Source organism: Papilio machaon, chromosome W, assembly GCF_912999745.1.
Source record: "Papilio machaon chromosome W, ilPapMach1.1, whole genome shotgun sequence".
NCBI lineage: Eukaryota > Metazoa > Arthropoda > Insecta > Lepidoptera > Papilionidae > Papilio > Papilio machaon.
In genome coordinates, this window is record NC_060015.1 from 137,897 (window position 1) to 155,240 (window position 17,344).

General features: G+C 38.5%; 2 protein-coding genes across 2 annotated transcripts; one reads left to right on the forward strand and one right to left on the reverse strand.

The window, feature by feature from the left end:
• Positions 1-1,952: 1,952 nt before the first annotated feature.
• On the reverse strand, positions 1,953-6,405 carry LOC123723303. The gene is made up of 4 exons (XM_045685885.1): positions 6,221-6,405; positions 5,913-6,030; positions 2,820-2,903; positions 1,953-2,533 (listed from the first exon to the last, which is right to left on the reverse strand). Exons 1-4 carry the CDS (start codon positions 6,329-6,331, stop codon positions 2,094-2,096), a joined length of 753 nt encoding a protein of 250 aa, XP_045541841.1. The 5' UTR covers positions 6,332-6,405; the 3' UTR covers positions 1,953-2,093.
• A 2,880-nt stretch (positions 6,406-9,285) lies between these two features.
• Positions 9,286-11,875, forward strand: LOC106718371. Its single transcript, XM_045685886.1, has 4 exons — positions 9,286-9,871; positions 10,031-10,188; positions 10,354-11,365; positions 11,811-11,875. The coding sequence occupies exons 1-4, from the start codon at positions 9,286-9,288 to the stop codon at positions 11,873-11,875; spliced, it is 1,821 nt and encodes a 606-aa protein (XP_045541842.1).
• The last annotated feature ends 5,469 nt before the right edge of the window (positions 11,876-17,344 follow it).

Sequence of the window (17,344 nt, forward strand, 5' to 3'; positions counted from 1 at the left end):
TCGTAAAGAAGCTGAGCAAAAGTATTCATGCAATTATACAATGGAGAACTATTTGAGTTTAAAAAAAGTTTCTGCGTACACTCGCAGACTTTTAGCTGAAAAGAAACGTCTAGGGTGGCAAAGATTCTGCGAATCTCTCTCCCCACGCTCTCCTCCTACTCTCATTTGGAATAAGATCAAGGCCTATCGTAGGTCCCTTTTGGAATCAAACGTATCTTCTAATGACCCTATGCCATGGTTAGAAATCTTCTTTGATAATTTAGCCCCTCCTTTCGTCCCGGAGTCTGGTAACTTTCCCACCCAACTCTCCCCTTCTTCTGACAGGATGAATGACCCTTTCTCTCTAACGGAACTCTCCGGTGTTCTAGTCCACCTACGAGATTCCTCTCCAGGTGTTGATGGCATACCTTATTCTTTCATTTGTAAATCTCCAGACTCATCCAAGATCATGCTCCTTAAAATTGTTAACTACATATTTATCACTGGCTCTGTGCCCGATTCTTGGTTATCCCAGATTATAATCCCTATACTAAAACCTGGCAAAGATCCCCACGACTCTTCGTCCTACAGACCTATAGCTCTGTCTTCTGTCCTTGCCAAAATTATGGAAAATCTTATCAAAAACAGACTAGAGTGGCTTCTTGAAAACCGTAATTTATTGCCTAACTCTCAATTTGGATTCAGAAGAGGCAAAGGATGCTTGGATAGTTTGAGCATCCTTTCCTCAGAAATTCGTCTGGCCTTCTCCCGAAATGAAAATGTATTAGGTGCATTCTTAGATATTTCCGCTGCCTATGATAGCGTTTCACTTCCCCTACTCAGGCAGAAAATGCTACAGCTGAGTATTCCCGAGAGGATGATCAATTTCATTTGCAGCCTGTTGATGTCCCGTACTATTTCTATTCGTTACTTTAATACTTCCCTCCCTCCTCGCACCGTTTGGAAAGGTCTCCCACAGGGTTCGGTTTTGAGCCCCCTGTTATACAATATCTACACTTTTGATTTGGAATCTTCCGTAAATTCATTTTGTAATATCCTACAATATGCCGACGATATTGTCCTATACTCCGTATCGTCATCTGTAAATGAAGCCACTCGTCGTATAAACTCTGCCCTCTCTTATTTAAACGACTATCTTTTGGGACATAACCTCTCTCTCTCCGATTCAAAATGCAGCGTAGTCCTTTTTTCTCGTAAACGAAATGTTCCCCCTGTAGCTGTTTATGTAGATAATACACGTATTCCTAGTCATGAGACTGTCAAATTTCTGGGAGTTACGTTTGATTCTAAACTTTCGGGTCGACAACATCTGGACCATATCATTCAAAAATGTGAAAAGGGCATAAACATCTTAAGAACTCTTACCGGGGTTAGATGGGGTTCTCATCCTGTCACTCTTAAACTCATATATGACGCATTAATCCGTAGTCACTTTGATTATGGTGGTTTTCTTCTGGAACCCTGTAATAAAATTGCGTTATATAAATTAGATAAGATACAGTCCAGATGCTTACGATTGATATCTGGTGCTATGAAATGCTCACCAGTCAACGCTCTGCAAGTGGAATGTCTGGATCCCCCCCTATATCTCCGTAGGCAATTCCTGTCTGACAGATTTTTTTGTAACTTAACTTCCATCTTTACTGCAGAAGCGATTGCGTTGCTAGAAGCTATCGCCTTTGCGGAGTCCCATAAACTTAACAAAACATTAATTTTTTCCGATTCATTAAGCTGTCTATTAGATATCTTAAAGTTCCCCTTCCGGTCCCGTCATAATTTCAGCGTTACCCTTCAAATTAAACAGCTCCTGTATAATTGTTACTGCTCCGGGATTGAAGTTGTCTTGGCGTGGATCCCTGGCCACTCGGGCATCAATGGTAACGAAACGGTAGACTCACATGCAAAGGCCGTGTCGGTGCAGGTTCGTTAAGAATCATTGAAAGATCTTACTGATCGCGTGCTTGTTGTAAGGTTGGATGTTGAAATTGAAGTGAAGTAAAAGATGGCGCCGACGACCGCCGGCCGGTCGGCCGTCGGCGCGAGAGCAGCGATGACAGTGCGCTGTCGCTGCTCTGTGGCAATGTTGCCACTTTTTAAATATGGCGTAGACAGGCTGCCCCCCTTGGGTCAGGAGCATCCTGGTCCAACGCAGCAGGTAGTGGGCAGAGGCGGTTGTAGGCTCTGCGCAGCGTCCCGGTTGTGGTGAGGACGTCAGCGACGCGGTTGACACCGTCGCTGCCAGGGTGGACGCCTGTGATCCTTCCAATCAGCCATCGGTTTGGTGGAAGGCGATCATCCTTCACGACGACCATTTCTTCTGACTGCGGTTGCGTTCCTCGCGTGCGCCACTTGCTGCGGGACTGAAGTTCTGAAAGATATTCCTTATAATATCTGGTCCAAAAATGAGATTTTAATTGTTGAATTCTCTTGAATTTGCTTAAAGTTGATAATTGGTGATTTTCCACCTGAGGTGCAGGCGACATAGTTATTGTTCGTCCAATTAGAAAATGGGCCGGTGTTAAGGGAATGAGGTCTAGAATTTAGTATCCCCTCTATTTGTACTAAAAGAGAATTCATATGTTCGTAGTCTAAATGAGTCATAGATAGGACTCGTTTTAGATGGTGCTTTACTGATTTGACTGAACCCTCTGCCAAACCATTAAAATTGGGACTATAAGCAGGACAAAATTTAAAATTTATATCATTTTCAGCCGTATATGAAACTATATTGTTGCAGTTATTCTTTAAAAATTTTGACAATTCATTACACGCCCCTTTATACTGAGTTCCATTGTCAGAATAAAGAGTTGCTGGCTTACCTCTGCGGGCAATAAACCTGTTTAACGCGTCAATAAAACCTTGCGAAGTGAGATCGGTGACGAGCTCAAGGTGTATTGCCTTCACTGCCAAACATACAAACACAACTATATAGGATTTGATAAGTTGTGCACCACGACCCTTTCTGTTCAATATCATGATTGGACCGGCACAGTCTGTAGCTGTGTTTAAGAATGCGAATTCAGACTGCAACCTCTCCGCAGGAAGTGTACTCATGATTGGTCGGTAAGTTTTGCCTGCAAATCTGAGACAAGTTGTACATTGATGTGTTATTTTTCGGCAGAGGTTGCGTCCTCCAACGATCCAAAATTTGTGCCGCAGTGTAGATAAAAGTAATTGTGGTCCTGCATGTAATAATAATGTGTGGTAATGTTGTACTAATGTTTTTGTTATGTGATGTGATGCATGTAACAGTATTGGATGTTTTGTGTCATAGTCGTAGTTGGAGTTTGACAATCGACCTCCAACTCTAATAAGATGGTCATTATCAATAAAAGAGTTCAATTTAATCAGTTTATCTTTTGGAGAAAGTTCACCTTTCATGAGTAAAAAATATTGTTTATTAAACATATCTAGTTGCACTCTTTTGCACAACACTAATAATGCTAGTTTTAATTCTGAAAGTCTAAGTGGACCAATATGTTTATTATTTTTATTTTGACAATAGTGTTTGAATCTTAATAAATAAGCTACGATATGTTGCATTTTGTTAAAATTTGAATATTTGGTTGTGAAATGTTCATCAATATCTTGTAAGACTGCAGTCGCAGAAATATGAAAGTTAGATTTTATTTCTGGTAAATTTGAAATATCTAAGTTTTGAGGCTGGGATGGCCAATCTATGTTTTGATGCCGCAAGAAGTGCGGAACTTCCCACCACAAATTTGAATTTTTGAGTTGTAAAGGATTCAAACCTCTGGAACCTATATCAGACGGATTGAGATTGGTTGGGACATAATTCCATGCTGCTGGATCAAATGTATTAGTAATTTCTGTTACTCTATTGTATACAGATTGTTTTAATTGTTTTTTGCAAGTTTTTATCCAGCCCAGCACTATAGTTGAGTCACACCAGAACTGTATTGAGTCGATGTTTAATCGCAACGCACTTACTACCTTTTTTGTCAGTTGTGTTACAAGTAAAGCACCACAGAGTTCGAGCCTTGGCATTGTTAGTTTATTTTTTAAAGGTGCCACCTTACTCTTTGCAACAAGTAAGCGTACAGTTACTTGGCAACTGCTCGATATTGTGCGAATGTAAACACAACCTGAAAATGCCTTAATTGAAGCATCGCTGAAGGCATGAATTTGGACTGTTATATACTTTTCACATAACACTTTTCGAGGTATTGTTATTTGAGAAATGTATGGAAAGTATTCTATGAATTGTTTCCATTGCGATTCAATATCAGTTGGTACTGGTCCGTCCCAAGGTATATTGTGAGCCCATAGAGCCTGAAGGATAAGCTTTGCTTGTAGCATGCATGGGTTTACTAAACTCATGGGGTCAAAGATGTGTGCTATTGTGGACAAAATGGTGCGTTTTGTTATTGAGGTATCATCTATAGGTATTGATGGAAACAACAATGTGTCAGTTTTGCTGGCCCAGGCTACGCCTAAGGTCCGTGCACAATCATCTTTGTTTAAGTTCAATATGTCGTTATTGTTGGTTTCATCAACAATTTCATTTAAAATGGACGTTTTATTTGAACGCCACTTTCGTAAATGGAAATGAGCACTTTTGAGTTAATTAATAACACCCTTACAGGTTTCAACTAGTGTATTTTTGTCATCATTTCCAGTTATCTCATATCTACATAAAAATCGTGTAAAATAGATTGACTCACTAATTGATTGGAACACTCTTCACCTAATTGTTTTAAGCATCTGGTAGCCAAGAATGGTGCTGAGGCTGTACCATATGTTACTGTGTCGAGTGTATATTGTTTGATAGGTTGTGAAGGATTTGAACGCCAATAAATTTGTTGTAAAGAGCGTTGACCTTCTGTTACATAGATTTGTCTGTACATTTTTTCTATATCGGAAGTAACAATATATTTATGCTGTCGAAATCTAATAAGTATGCTTAATAGGTCGTCTTGCACTACAGGGCCAATGTGTTGAATATCATTTAGTGAGACACCTGTACTGGTCACTGCGGATCCATCAAACACCGCACGCAAGCGTGTGCTGATGCTGCCCTCGCGCAAGACACCGTGATGTGGTAAAAAATATGAATTTGTAGTAAATTGTGTATTTGTATTTTCAGACATGTGTCCTAACTCTATGTATTCATTCATGAAATTGATATATTCGTTTTTGAAACTAGGATTTCTTTTAAATTTGCGTTCTAAAGAATTAAATCTAACCAAAGCTTGTTGGCTCGAGTCACCCAGACAGTCCGGGGACTCTTTAAATGGAATTGTAACAATAAACTTGCCATCTGGGTGGCGTTTTGTTGTGGTAGTGAAGATCCGTTCGCACTCACTCTCAGCTTTAAGATCGTGCAATTGTTGAGTGACTGGAGCGGCTTCAGATTCAAAAAAATAGTTTAATTTTTCATCAAGCTCGATATCGTTTGTGAAATGGCAATGGACTGTATGTGAATAAAATTGTTTTGATTTTCTTTTGTATGGTAATTGAATTGAACCAGAAACTAGCCAACCAAGTTTTGTTTCAACGAGGATTGGTTTGTGTTTACCCAGAGATATTTGATTTGAAGAAAGAACATTCCAGAATAGATCAGCACCAAGTAACATGTGTACCTCTGACGGCACAGCAAATGTTGGGTCAGCAAGTTGAACTTGGGAAGGAATCTCAAATGAATTGGTATTAATGGGAACCGTGGGTATCAGCTGAGTGATATTGGGAACAATAAAACAATTGACTTCTGTTGTATAATGATTTTTATATAGAGATGAAATTGTGACGTCACATCTCTGTGAGATGTTGGACGATTGTTGATTTAGTCCTTGGACTGATACACATGTGGAATAACTGGGTATCCCTAATTGCCTTTGCAAAGATTGTGTTATGAAACTGCTAGTGCTACCATTATCCAATAGAGCACGTACTTTGTGTAATTGCCCAGCATGATCTTCTATGGTGATCATTGCTGTTGATAATAAAACCTTGTGCTGTTGATAATAAAATATTGTGTATTGATGATAGTGTAACAGGTTTAGATAGTTCCTGTATATTTGGTAGAACAACACAGTCATTTTTAGAAGATTGATTAACCGGAGGTTCATTAAATTGTTTAGATGGATGCAACATAGTATTGTGTCGCTTTGTGCATAAGCGGCAGGAACTGAGTCTACAATGTGCCCAGACCGCAAGCAATTTGTGCAAAGATTCAGGTCTTTTAGGTTAATTCATGGGCCTGTACACTATTTATAGTTTTGCTAGGCAATAATGTATCTAGAAATTTTTTAAACACTGTTAGTTTTGATTTGAAGCTTGCTCTAGATTTTTTCAAAGTTTGGATGTCCATTTTGATTGTTAATTGAAAGTAAATTAATGATGCAAAGTTAATTAAATGTTAATGAAAATGAAATAAATTATAAATCCCTGCTGTTTTAAAGAAAATTAAACAAAGTTACATATTTTTACTAAGTCTACCAGATAATTATTAATTCTAAGTACACGGGCCCATAATGTACATCCTTCATAACAAACTGCAAACCGCCTACTTAATTTATTGTAGCAAGGTATTAGAATGGCATCATATGGCTCATGATGAACAATTTTTACTACATGAAGACCACTTAACCTTTTTTTCACTATAATTTCTTGCACTCGATCTTCAATATTCAACACCATATTTTTAAAAGGAATTCTTAAAAGTAATGTGCTGAAAGTGCTTTTCTTATATACTGAACGAATGAAACAAAATACTCGTATCTCAATTTATAACAATTTATTTCATAAAATTACATTTTGTTCTTGACACCACTTATACAAACATAATGCATTTTTTAATGCACATATATTTTTATGATAAATACAAGTTTGAATATTTGAAGAATATTGATTGTACAATGTTTCAAAATTTGGACAATTTATATCTTCTAAATTATAAACATCATTATTGTCTAGTATTTCTTTCAACCATTTTAGAGTTTAGAGTCGCGTCGTACACTCGGCCGCGTAAACATCGTTATAAACTGCTCTTAAGTTTTTCTATAAGTTATGTGGTGAATTGTGACAATTTCAAAATTGCCTTGCTTATTAAGTGAGAATTAATGTATTTGTATATTTTGAAACAATAAGCGAGTAAACAAATCCTGAAATAGATAAATTAATAACGATTAACTTTTTATGATTGCACTCGAGACAATTTTTCATGACTACCTACCTGTTGCAATATTTTTTTAGCGTTTAATGACTAGTGATGTGTTTTCATACAATCAGTTGAATCGATTCACACGGAGTATTTTAGTCGATCACAATGTCGTCAAAGTTTCAACGTGTGTGCGTCGGATGTAAGAATGTGAAAGTTAAATGCGATTGCCCCAGCACTAACATAACGAAGTCGGGTAATAGTAATATTCTCTTGCGTCCTTCTGCCCTGAGTCCACCTGATAACGTCATCCTATCGCCAGGGGGGTCCAATGATAATGTAACCTTACGCAAAAATACGACAGCGTGTGCACAAGACCGTGAGCAGGTGGAGTATGTCACGGAACGTTCCCTGAGGGATATTATGAGAAATGAAATGACAGACATGCTTAAAGTTTTTATCCAGCAATATGTGACGGAACAATTCGTAACTGCTACAAATGACTTGTGTAAAAAAATGGAAAAGTTAACTTCAACTTTAGAGAATTTTAACTCACGAATGAGTAATGTCGAGGAGCGTGTGGCGATTGTTGAGAAACGACTGGATGCTTCTGTTAATCGAGAAGACTCAAGTACTATTGCGAATCTTCAATCAAAAATAAACCAATATGAACAGGAGCGCATTCGTAATGATTTGGAAATCACTGGTTTACCGGAAGAGAAAAATGAAAGCCCACTTCACCTGACTTGTCTTTTAGCCAAAAAACTCGGTGTCACCCTGGATGAACGTGATATCGTCAGTGCTGAGCGAGTGGGTCGTAAAATGGCCGTAGCTGAGTATGACCTAAGTAAGGAAGAAGGCGCAACACTAGTGCGCCCGCGCGCTCTCGTCGTCCGGCTGGTGCGGCGCAGCACCCGCGACGAGTTCCTACGCGCTGCGCGGGTGCGGCGCGGATTCGACTCCGCTGGCGTCGTGTCGGCCGCTTCCACGCGTCGCGTATACGTTAACGAGCGGCTGACGCGCTTCAATAAACAGTTATTTTACAAGGCACGCGAGGAGTGTCGTCGCCTAAAATGGAAATTTGCCTGGACCAAGAATGGCAACATTTTTGTTAGGCGTGATCACACCCAGACGGCAATAAGGATTCACGACCATGCAGACATCGAAAGGGTTTTTGGCAATATCTCAGTTAGCCCTAATTAGCATACTTTATATATTTACTTATCATCATAATCCGTTAAATTTGCTATTTTTTCCATACTTTTTATTGTTTGTAATATATCAAACGAAGGGCGTAAGAGATCCCGTTATTATGTATCACTTATCCAAAATTCACTATTATATACCTTTAAAGTTTTCGTTACATATTAGTGAATTGTCATATTTACTTGGCTTTTGTTATTTCTATAATGCCAAATTATCTCTCAATTCACAGTTCATTACAATCACAAAGTCGTTAATAACTAATATAACTATTATAAATATGGTTTCAAGTTTTTTTTGTACCTTATTGGTCTTAACTACACTGCCGCGGTATTATTTTGTTAGGTTACTATTATATTTCGTTATACACTGTAAGTACTGCCAAGTTAGTTATAAATGTCTAAGGTCGGTAAAGCACAAGATTATTTTAATTTACTGCATAATTAACTCAGAAAACCCATATAAAGAACGATATCAAAAAAAAATTGTTATGATTGCATCACCTATTTGCAAGACTAAAAATTCAAATGTGATATTGAATCTAGAAGAGGTAAAAGGTAATTTTATTTTATTTTTTTCTCACTCAGTGTTAAAAAACGTAAACTACAAATACAATCTAAGAAAACCTAAATGTTATTTAACGAATGTCTTTTGTATACTGCAGCACAAAACTCTAACTGTAAAATTATATTTAGGAAATATTAAATACAATTATACTCTTGTGTCTTGTTCTGTTCAACTCCGAAATTTATACGTAAAACGAAATTTTAAACAATGTATCAAGGTTACCATGTGTATGTTCCGATTCAAAGACCTAAATAGGAAATTTACTTTCAACACGGCGTACAAACCTCTTGCATTAAAAACGATCACACCAACACAATCAGACCATCAATCACACAAACAGACACGCACTCACAGAAGTAACAACTTCTTATTCTTATCGCTTATCCTACTTGGCTATGGCTACCTCTAACAAGGCTTGTTTGAGATTAGGTCTATTAAACATTAGGTCTATAAACACTGGTCAAGATGAACTAACAGCAACGCTTCTTAACTACTCGCCTGATATCGTAGCCCTCAATGAAACCTGGCTCAAATCGGGCGAAGAGGCTGCGGTACCTTCAATCCCGAATTACAAATTTCTACACAGGGCCAGACAAGGTAAAAAAGGTGGTGGGGTGGGTTTTTATGTTAGACAAGGTATCACTACTAAGGTACAAAAACATCCTACATCTGCGCTTGAACAACTCTGGCTTGAAGTCCAATTACAGGGTACCAAGTTGGCCATTGGCACTGCCTATAGACCAGAGTCTGTGGGAATTCAAGAGGCTCTGGACGCCCTCAGCGAGTCCATTAACACTATGGCAAGATGTGACGTTACATGTGTCTTGGGTGATATTAACATAGATATGGCAAGTCCGTATACTCCAAAAGCGCAAGAACTTATACACTTCTGCCATCAACACAACCTCGAACAACTGGTTAAGGAACCCACCCGAATCACGCAGCACTCCGAGACCATTCTAGATCTCGTTCTAACCGATAGTGCGTCGAAGTGCCGAAATGTGCAGATTATACATAACTACTGTCTAAGTGACCACGCTCTAGTTATTGTGGACTTTGACATAAGAAAGACCAAATTAAAAAATGAAATTAAATATAAACGCTCATTACTAAACATAAATTTTGACCATTTCTATACAGATTTAAAACACATACCCTGGGGATCCATAGGTGACCTTCAAGATGTTGATCAAATGGTTGAAACATTTAATAGTTATATGCTTTCACTGTTTGATACTCACGCTCCAATGCGTAAAATAATCTGTCGGGATAAGCCGAAACCGTGGATTACAAATATGGTAAGATTCATGATGAGGCTACGAGACCAAGCATTACAGAAAGCACTAAAAGTAAAAAAAGAGAGTGCCAAAGACTATTATCGTTACCTTAGGAACCTAGTGACGGCCACGATAGAACGCGAACGAAGAGCCTATTTTAATAGCTTTATTAACGACAACTTAAAGGACCCTGCTGCGCTATGGAGGAATATTAAAAAAAACACCCAGGTAAATAACACTAAGCCAGGCGCAATTCCTGAACATCTAAACGACCCAGATAAAATTAATGATCATTTCCTCAACTTACCACCTTGCCCTGGAACAAATCTGGATACGAATAGTATGAAACTGATGGATATATCGGAACACGAGGAGCTTAACTTAAAACCAGTCTCAGAGAAGGAAGTAAAAAATATTATCTACAATATAAAAACCAAGGCAGCGGGACACGATGATTTGAGCATCGACATGATAAAGCTGACCTTGGAAGTTACACTACCTATAATAACTAAGATGGTGAATAAGTCTATTGAAACAAACACATTCCCCTCTAGTTGGAAGAAAGCGTTAGTTAAACCAATCCAAAAAATAAATACAGTGCTCGAACTAAAAGATCTTCGCCCGATTTCAATCTTACCGGTATTATCAAAGGTCCTAGAGAAAGTGGTACTGGTTCAAGTTCTTAAATACCTAGAGAATAAGAATATAATTCCAAAGCTGCAATCAGGCTTTCGTAAAGCGCATGGCACTGAAACCGCACTCCTACAAGTTACAGACGATCTGACGGAGGCATCGGATATGGGGCTTAGCTCTATTATGGTGCTACTAGACTATTCGCGGGCATTTGACTGTTTGGAGCCGAAACTGCTTCTAGCCAAACTGAGGCATTATCGTTTCTCAATAAACACGTGTCACTGGTTTCATTCATTTCTTAACGAGAGACAACAATCCGTCATAATCGAAAGCAAAGAAGGTTTAAAGAGATGTTCCGCTGCTAAATCTGTCCAACGTGGTGTGCCTCAGGGTTCCCTGTTGAGTCCGACTCTTTTTACAATTTATACAGCAGATTTACCTACGCAAATAAAACACTGCAAGTACCACCTCTATGCTGATGATACTCAACTGTACTACTCATTCGACAGCAAAAACGCAGTAGAAGCCGCGGTTAAAATTAACGAGGACCTGAGGAACGTCTACAGTTGGTCTCAAAAAAATTCTTTACTTCTTAACCCGAATAAGTCTCATATGATATTCTTTGGGACCAAAAACCAAATAAAAAATGCGGCACAATTAGAAACACAAATAAACATTAATAATGTAACAATTGGTAGAGTGACATGTGCACGTAATTTGGGTCTGATGATGGATGAGGAACAAAAATATACCGAACATATTGGCAACAAAATTAAGACAGCTTTCTTCAAGTTAAAGACCCTATATAAAATTAGACCATATATAAAAGAAGAATTAAGGTCACTACTTTGTGAGTCCTTGGTACTGTCTCAATTCAGTTACGGCAGCACAATCTACGGCCCTCGACTCAACAACTCAGCAGTAAGGGCTATACAAAGGGTGCAAAATGCGTGTGCTCGGTTCTGCTTTAACGTGCCAAAAAGAGAATATATCACCCCGTATTTGAACAGGAAAGGTATACTCAACATGGAAGCAAGAAGAGAGCTCCATTACGCCTGTACTGTCCATAGAGTGATCTGGAGCAAGAATCCAGAATATTTATTCGAAAAACTCGTGTGGAAAAAAGATTTCCCGCACAGAAGCCGCCACACAATGTCGAATTTGCTGAAAATACCAAAGCATAAATCCGTAAGATTTGAGGGATGTTTTAAATTTGCTGCAGCAAGAATATGGAATGATCTCCCTCCCCCCCTTAGGAACAAAATGAATACCGATAGCTTTAAACGGAAATATAAGCGGGCACTACTGAAGCGCCAACTTGCTGCAGAAAACATAAAACATTCCTACTGGAAACACCTAAGTTTAAAAGAGTATTGGTAATACATATATAAAAGAAACGTACATACAGAATAAACAAGACAACGTAAGTTAATTCACCCAAACTCTATTCGTTCTCATATGCACACACACACTCACACACTTTCTCTCTTTCTCTCTTTCACACACACACACACGCTCAATCTAAATAAACAAACGTCCACACAGAGCACACACACGCACGCACCGGAACACGCTCGCACTTAATAACAATAATACAAAACATTCACATAAGTATTAGTAGTGGAGGATCATCATTATCTTTAATATAATTTATTCTTTTTTAAATAGTAAATATAATTGGGTCTTTGGGGTCGGAAATAGTAATAGGATATGAAACATACTTTCAGTTATTGATTGAATTGTGATTTTATACACATAATTGAGTAGTAATTTGTTATTTTTCTTAAGTTTGTTTTTTTTTCTTAATTTTTTTTAAAAACTAGTGTACAGCGACCATCGACTATCTATTCTCCCTTTATCATCTTGGGAAGAGGGGATGGCTGAAAACCAGCTCGACACTGTATCCTTACCGGTGTTGGCGAAGCTGAGCCACCCCCTTTTGCCATCACTGTATATTGTAAATGATTGTATTTAAAACTTTGTAAATTTCAATGGCAATAAAATTTTATTATTATTATTATTATTATTATTACCTTTTCAACACCCTTAGTATAAACATGCTTATTCCTAAAAAAATCTGTAATACTACGCTTATACATATCATAAGATATAAATCCTTCATTCCGTAATATTCCTCGATTTCTTTCTATCCATGAGACTTGTAAACGTTCTTTTGAAGATAGATTATAAAATGGATAAGGTGGTTTTATTAACAAAACAGTATTACACGTTTTGCTTAAAATTCTTATTTCTTTAACTATAAATTTGTTTTGCTCGTTCTTGAAACCTTGGACATCAACAATTACATTCATGATATCTTCCGTACAATGTTACTTAAAGGCTTGTATTCAAAAAGACGATCGTTGATAATTAAACAGAAGCCAGTTGCTCTTTCAATGACATATTGAATAATTTCAATAAATCTGTTTGATTATCACTCAGGAACGCCTCTGGACTGAGGTACTCGTCTTCCTGAGTGACGTTCAATCGGTATGTTACTAATCTGTTTTTGAAGGCAGACGCGACAATATTGATATTTGCGAACTGCGTATTCAATAAACAGTTAGATTTATGTAAATTTGTTCTCTTATGATGAGAAAAATAGCCTTTTCTGGATAAACATATTGCAATTATTACAATGTATAGATCTTGTTAAGTCATCGGGGTACACAACTGTGAAAAAAAAGAAACACTTTTGAAATATTGTTGTTTATTCAAAATATTAAATTACGACGACGTTCAAAAATATTTAGTAAATAAAAGAACACAAAGTGTAAAAGCTATTTTGTTTACAAATATAGATACTCAAATAAAATACTGATTAAATGGTGATAAGACAGGACTAATAGCCACCCACGGACCTGCTCGGTTGTCCGAGTGGGCGGAGAGGAGTACTCCGACGTGGCGCGTCCCCGGGTGGTGGATAGGGGAACGCCCCGGCTTCGGCTGGGGTAGGGCTTCGGCCCCGCGAACCAAACTCTAGGGTCGGTCATCGTGTTGGGTGTTGCACATGACCGACCCACCTGGAGAGGGCCGTCAGTGGTGGGTCACAGCAGTGACTCCGCCCTGACCATGCCCAACCGGGGTCGCACCGGTAGATGCGACGTGGTGGGGCCGCGGGGGGTGTGGGTGGGTACTGGTTTATCCTGCCCATCTTACAGCCCTCGTGGCCGGATGTGGGGTGAGGTCGTGGGGGCTGTGGGTGGGTACTGGTTTATCCTGCCCCCTGCGGCCCTCATGGCCAGATGTGAGGAGAGGAATGAATGTGAGATGGAGAGGCCGAGGGGGGATACTGGTTTTCCAGTCCCCTCTGCGGCACGTAGAGTAGGGCGAGGGCGGGACCGGTTGGCCCCTCCGGTGGGGGCTGGGGTGGTAGGACACAAAAGATCCTGCCTCTCTGGCTTTCACCACTTAGGGAGAGGCGCTTCGGCGTCAGACGCGCGGCCCGAGCTTTGGTTATGGCTCAGCTGGTACAAAGCTCGGGTCATTGCGTTAAGGTGGGCATGAGGGTTTTTAGTGGGTATGGCTGAACGACTGTAGGCGAGTCCCACACTCCCTGCGCCATTGCACTGCCCGGCGCAGGGGTACGGAAGTGTATTTTCCCTCGTTACAAAAAAAAAAAAAAAAGGACTAATAGCCACCTTCTTAGCCCGCTTCTCTTCACCCACAATCTTCCTGACCGGCTCCTCCGTAATCTTGTCAGACGATTTCCTCTTCAACTTTTTTTGCTCAGAACTTGGTGGTGGAGGTTTGGCGTCAGACTCCGAGTCGCTTGAAAGAAACAAATCTTTGGCAAGTTTGGACCTATAATAGAAAAATAAAATATAATGATATATTGTAATATTTATCATTCACTTCCCTATGATTTAATGATAGTTTTCATAGATCATATAAAGACATACATATAACTTGACATTAGTTGTAAGATTATTAAGCAACAGACTATGAGAATAGTATTGTAAAAGTATTATTTAAGATTAATAGATCTAAAAGAACAATTTGATAAACATTCCTATGATAACAATGTTGGTTCGATCTTATTTCAAACAATCAACAAAATGATGACTTTGGTTGAATATTATCATTCAGTAAGCTTAATAAAATAAGTGAAATTGTATGATAGTAGTTTGGGTTCAAGTCATTAGACCTTACTGCTACCACGATAAGAGAGACCATGTCTCCACGCCTTTAAGGGTTTCATCCTTTTTTATTCTACTCAGTATTTCAGCGTACGTCAGCGTGCCCTTCTTTTGTATCACAAGGGCTTCTGGGAGCTTGGGGTTATGGTGCTGCTTTTTCCTTCTCGTGACCTTTTCCCATTTCTCATTGGGGTCGCTTGAATCGTCTCGTTGCTTATCCTGCACTACCATGTTACTACTTACTTTTTTGTTTGGCAGTGGCTTAAGTGAGTCTTGCTTTGTTGGATCTTTCATGATTTTCCGCTTTACCCTACGTGGTGAACTTACTACAGGCTCCGGTATTAAGTCCTTTCTCTTTCTGTGCACTGGAGTGCCGTCTGTCCGTGTAATATTTTCCTTCCACGCTTGTGGTTGCGCTTTTGGAGAAGTCTGGGTCATTGTTGAGGTCAAATTACGCGATTGCTCTTCTCTTTCTTTAAGATGGTGTAACCTATTGTACGTAGTACTAAGGTCGTTTACCTTTATTTTTATATCCCCGTGGACATTGTGTCTCGGTGTTACGAAATGGAGCAGGTCTTTGATTTGTTTGTCGAGTTTCTCTAAGAGTTTCTTCCTGGAGACGTATTCTTCTTCACCGAGGCTGATTATCTTTGTTTGTGACTTACCTAGAGTCCTTTTTAGTTGGTCAGCTACTTGGTGTTCCTTTTTCTTTGTGGGCGGGGTCCTTTTTAGCCCCTTCTTCACAAATGGGTTAGTGACACAGGTGGGCACAGTTAATCGAAAAGTTAACTTCGTTAATCGTTAATTCGTTAATAAAAAATTTAACTTCTTTAATCGTTAAAGTTAATCGTTAACAGTTAACCATACCAAAATTGTACATACTAATTTCACACTTATTGCGGCGACACTTGTTTAAAATATTATTAATTTGATTATTTTACTTATACAAATTAATAAAAAATTAATTTTCATTAATATAAAAATTAATCGTAATTCTATAAAACATTAGTATTAGAGACAAGTATGAATGCATTAATTTCATTACGAGTGCGGAAAGCCTGTCATTGCAAAGTGTTCCGACAAATGTCTACCCGACCCGAGGCGCAGCCGAAGGTGAGGGTTGACAGTTGGCACAAGTGGTAATGACAGTTCCGCCTATGTATTAAATAACTATTTTTAATACAGTTGCGAAAAAATGAAGCAATTTAATCTATATATAAGTCTATATAAAGTCGTGTTAGTTACACTATTTATAACTCAAGAACGGCTGAATCGATTTGACTGAAAATTGGTGGGCAGGTAGCTTAGAACCAGGAAAAGGACATAGGATAATTTTTACCCCGTTTTCTATTTTTTATTCCGCGCGGACGGAGTCGCGGGTAAAAGCTAGTATAATAATAAAAACAATAAACTCAACTAACTAAAATGTTTGGAAAATGGCGCCAACCGTAAAATAATACAAACAGAGTTTTTTTTTTGTTTTCTTCACCCATTCTGGGTAGGCAAAGGGAACTATGCCCAAACAGTGAAGTCTTCAGTAGATTATTTTTATTGATATGAAATGAAAATGAAATTTAATGAGATGAAATAAAATGAAACCAACCTAATTCATTGAATCAAATCATCAAATCTGATATTGTAACAAATTAGGAGCTTCTTTTTAAAAATCCTTGCATGAATCACAAAAACTTCAATGATTTTTTTTTTTGTAAAAACTTCGTAGTTGATTTTTCTTTTGCACGCACGAGTTTGGAAAAGCTAACGAAAAAGCACGAGTAAAAAAGTGTTTTAATACAGTTGCTCAAAAAGGGGCGTATTGCAGGGTCGAAGAGCGTTCGGAATGTGGGCTATTACATACTCGTGCTTTTATATACTCGTCATGAAATATACTTGTTGGCGACGAAAAAGTAATTTCGCTATTTTAAGAATTAAGGCGGCAGATGCAAGAAAGAATATTATTGGGCTCAATTGAAGGATTACCAAAAAAGAATTTTTATTATTGGATAGTTCGAAATGAACAATCGAAACTAATATTAGGTCCTTACATATGAAATTGGCGTTTTTCGTACTGGCCACTTTAATCACGAATTTCTCCTCTTTGGTAAGGAATTCCAAATTCAAATTTGTACAGCTATAGACTCATGTATTTGTGGTTCGATGACCGTCATTCAGTTGTTTTTTTTCTTCTGTTTTTTTCTGTTTGCGTCACTCATTTTACAAAATGGAAAACTTAAAATATCGCATTATTTACGAGTACGAGTTCCGCCGTGGCACTAGTGCTGCGGAAACGACTCGAAGGGTGAATGATGTGTATGGCGGTCGTGTTGCAAAAGAAAACACAGTTCGTTTTTGGTTCCAACGTTTTCGTTCTGGAAATTTCGATCTGCAGAACAAGCCCCGTGGAC

Bases quoted from the DNA above. Each gene is read 5' to 3' on its own strand.
- LOC106718371 (XM_045685886.1), top strand. From the start codon at position 9,286: ATGGCTACCTCTAACAAGGCTTGTTTGAGATTAGGTCTATTAAACATT. The intron at 9,872-10,030 runs GTGCGTCGAAGT...ATTTCTATACAG, and splicing joins AGATCTCGTTCTAACCGATA to ATTTAAAACACATACCCTGG. The intron at 11,366-11,810 runs GTTGGTCTCAAA...GTATTTGAACAG, and splicing joins GGACCTGAGGAACGTCTACA to GAAAGGTATACTCAACATGG.
- LOC123723303 (XM_045685885.1), bottom strand. From the start codon at position 6,331: ATGGACATCCAAACTTTGAAAAAATCTAGAGCAAGCTTCAAATCAAAA. The intron at 2,904-5,912 runs GTACGTGCTCTA...TATGTTTGGCAG, and splicing joins ATGCTGGGCAATTACACAAA to TGAAGGCAATACACCTTGAG. The intron at 2,534-2,819 runs GTAAGCCAGCAA...ACTAAATTCTAG, and splicing joins CAGGTTTATTGCCCGCAGAG to ACCTCATTCCCTTAACACCG.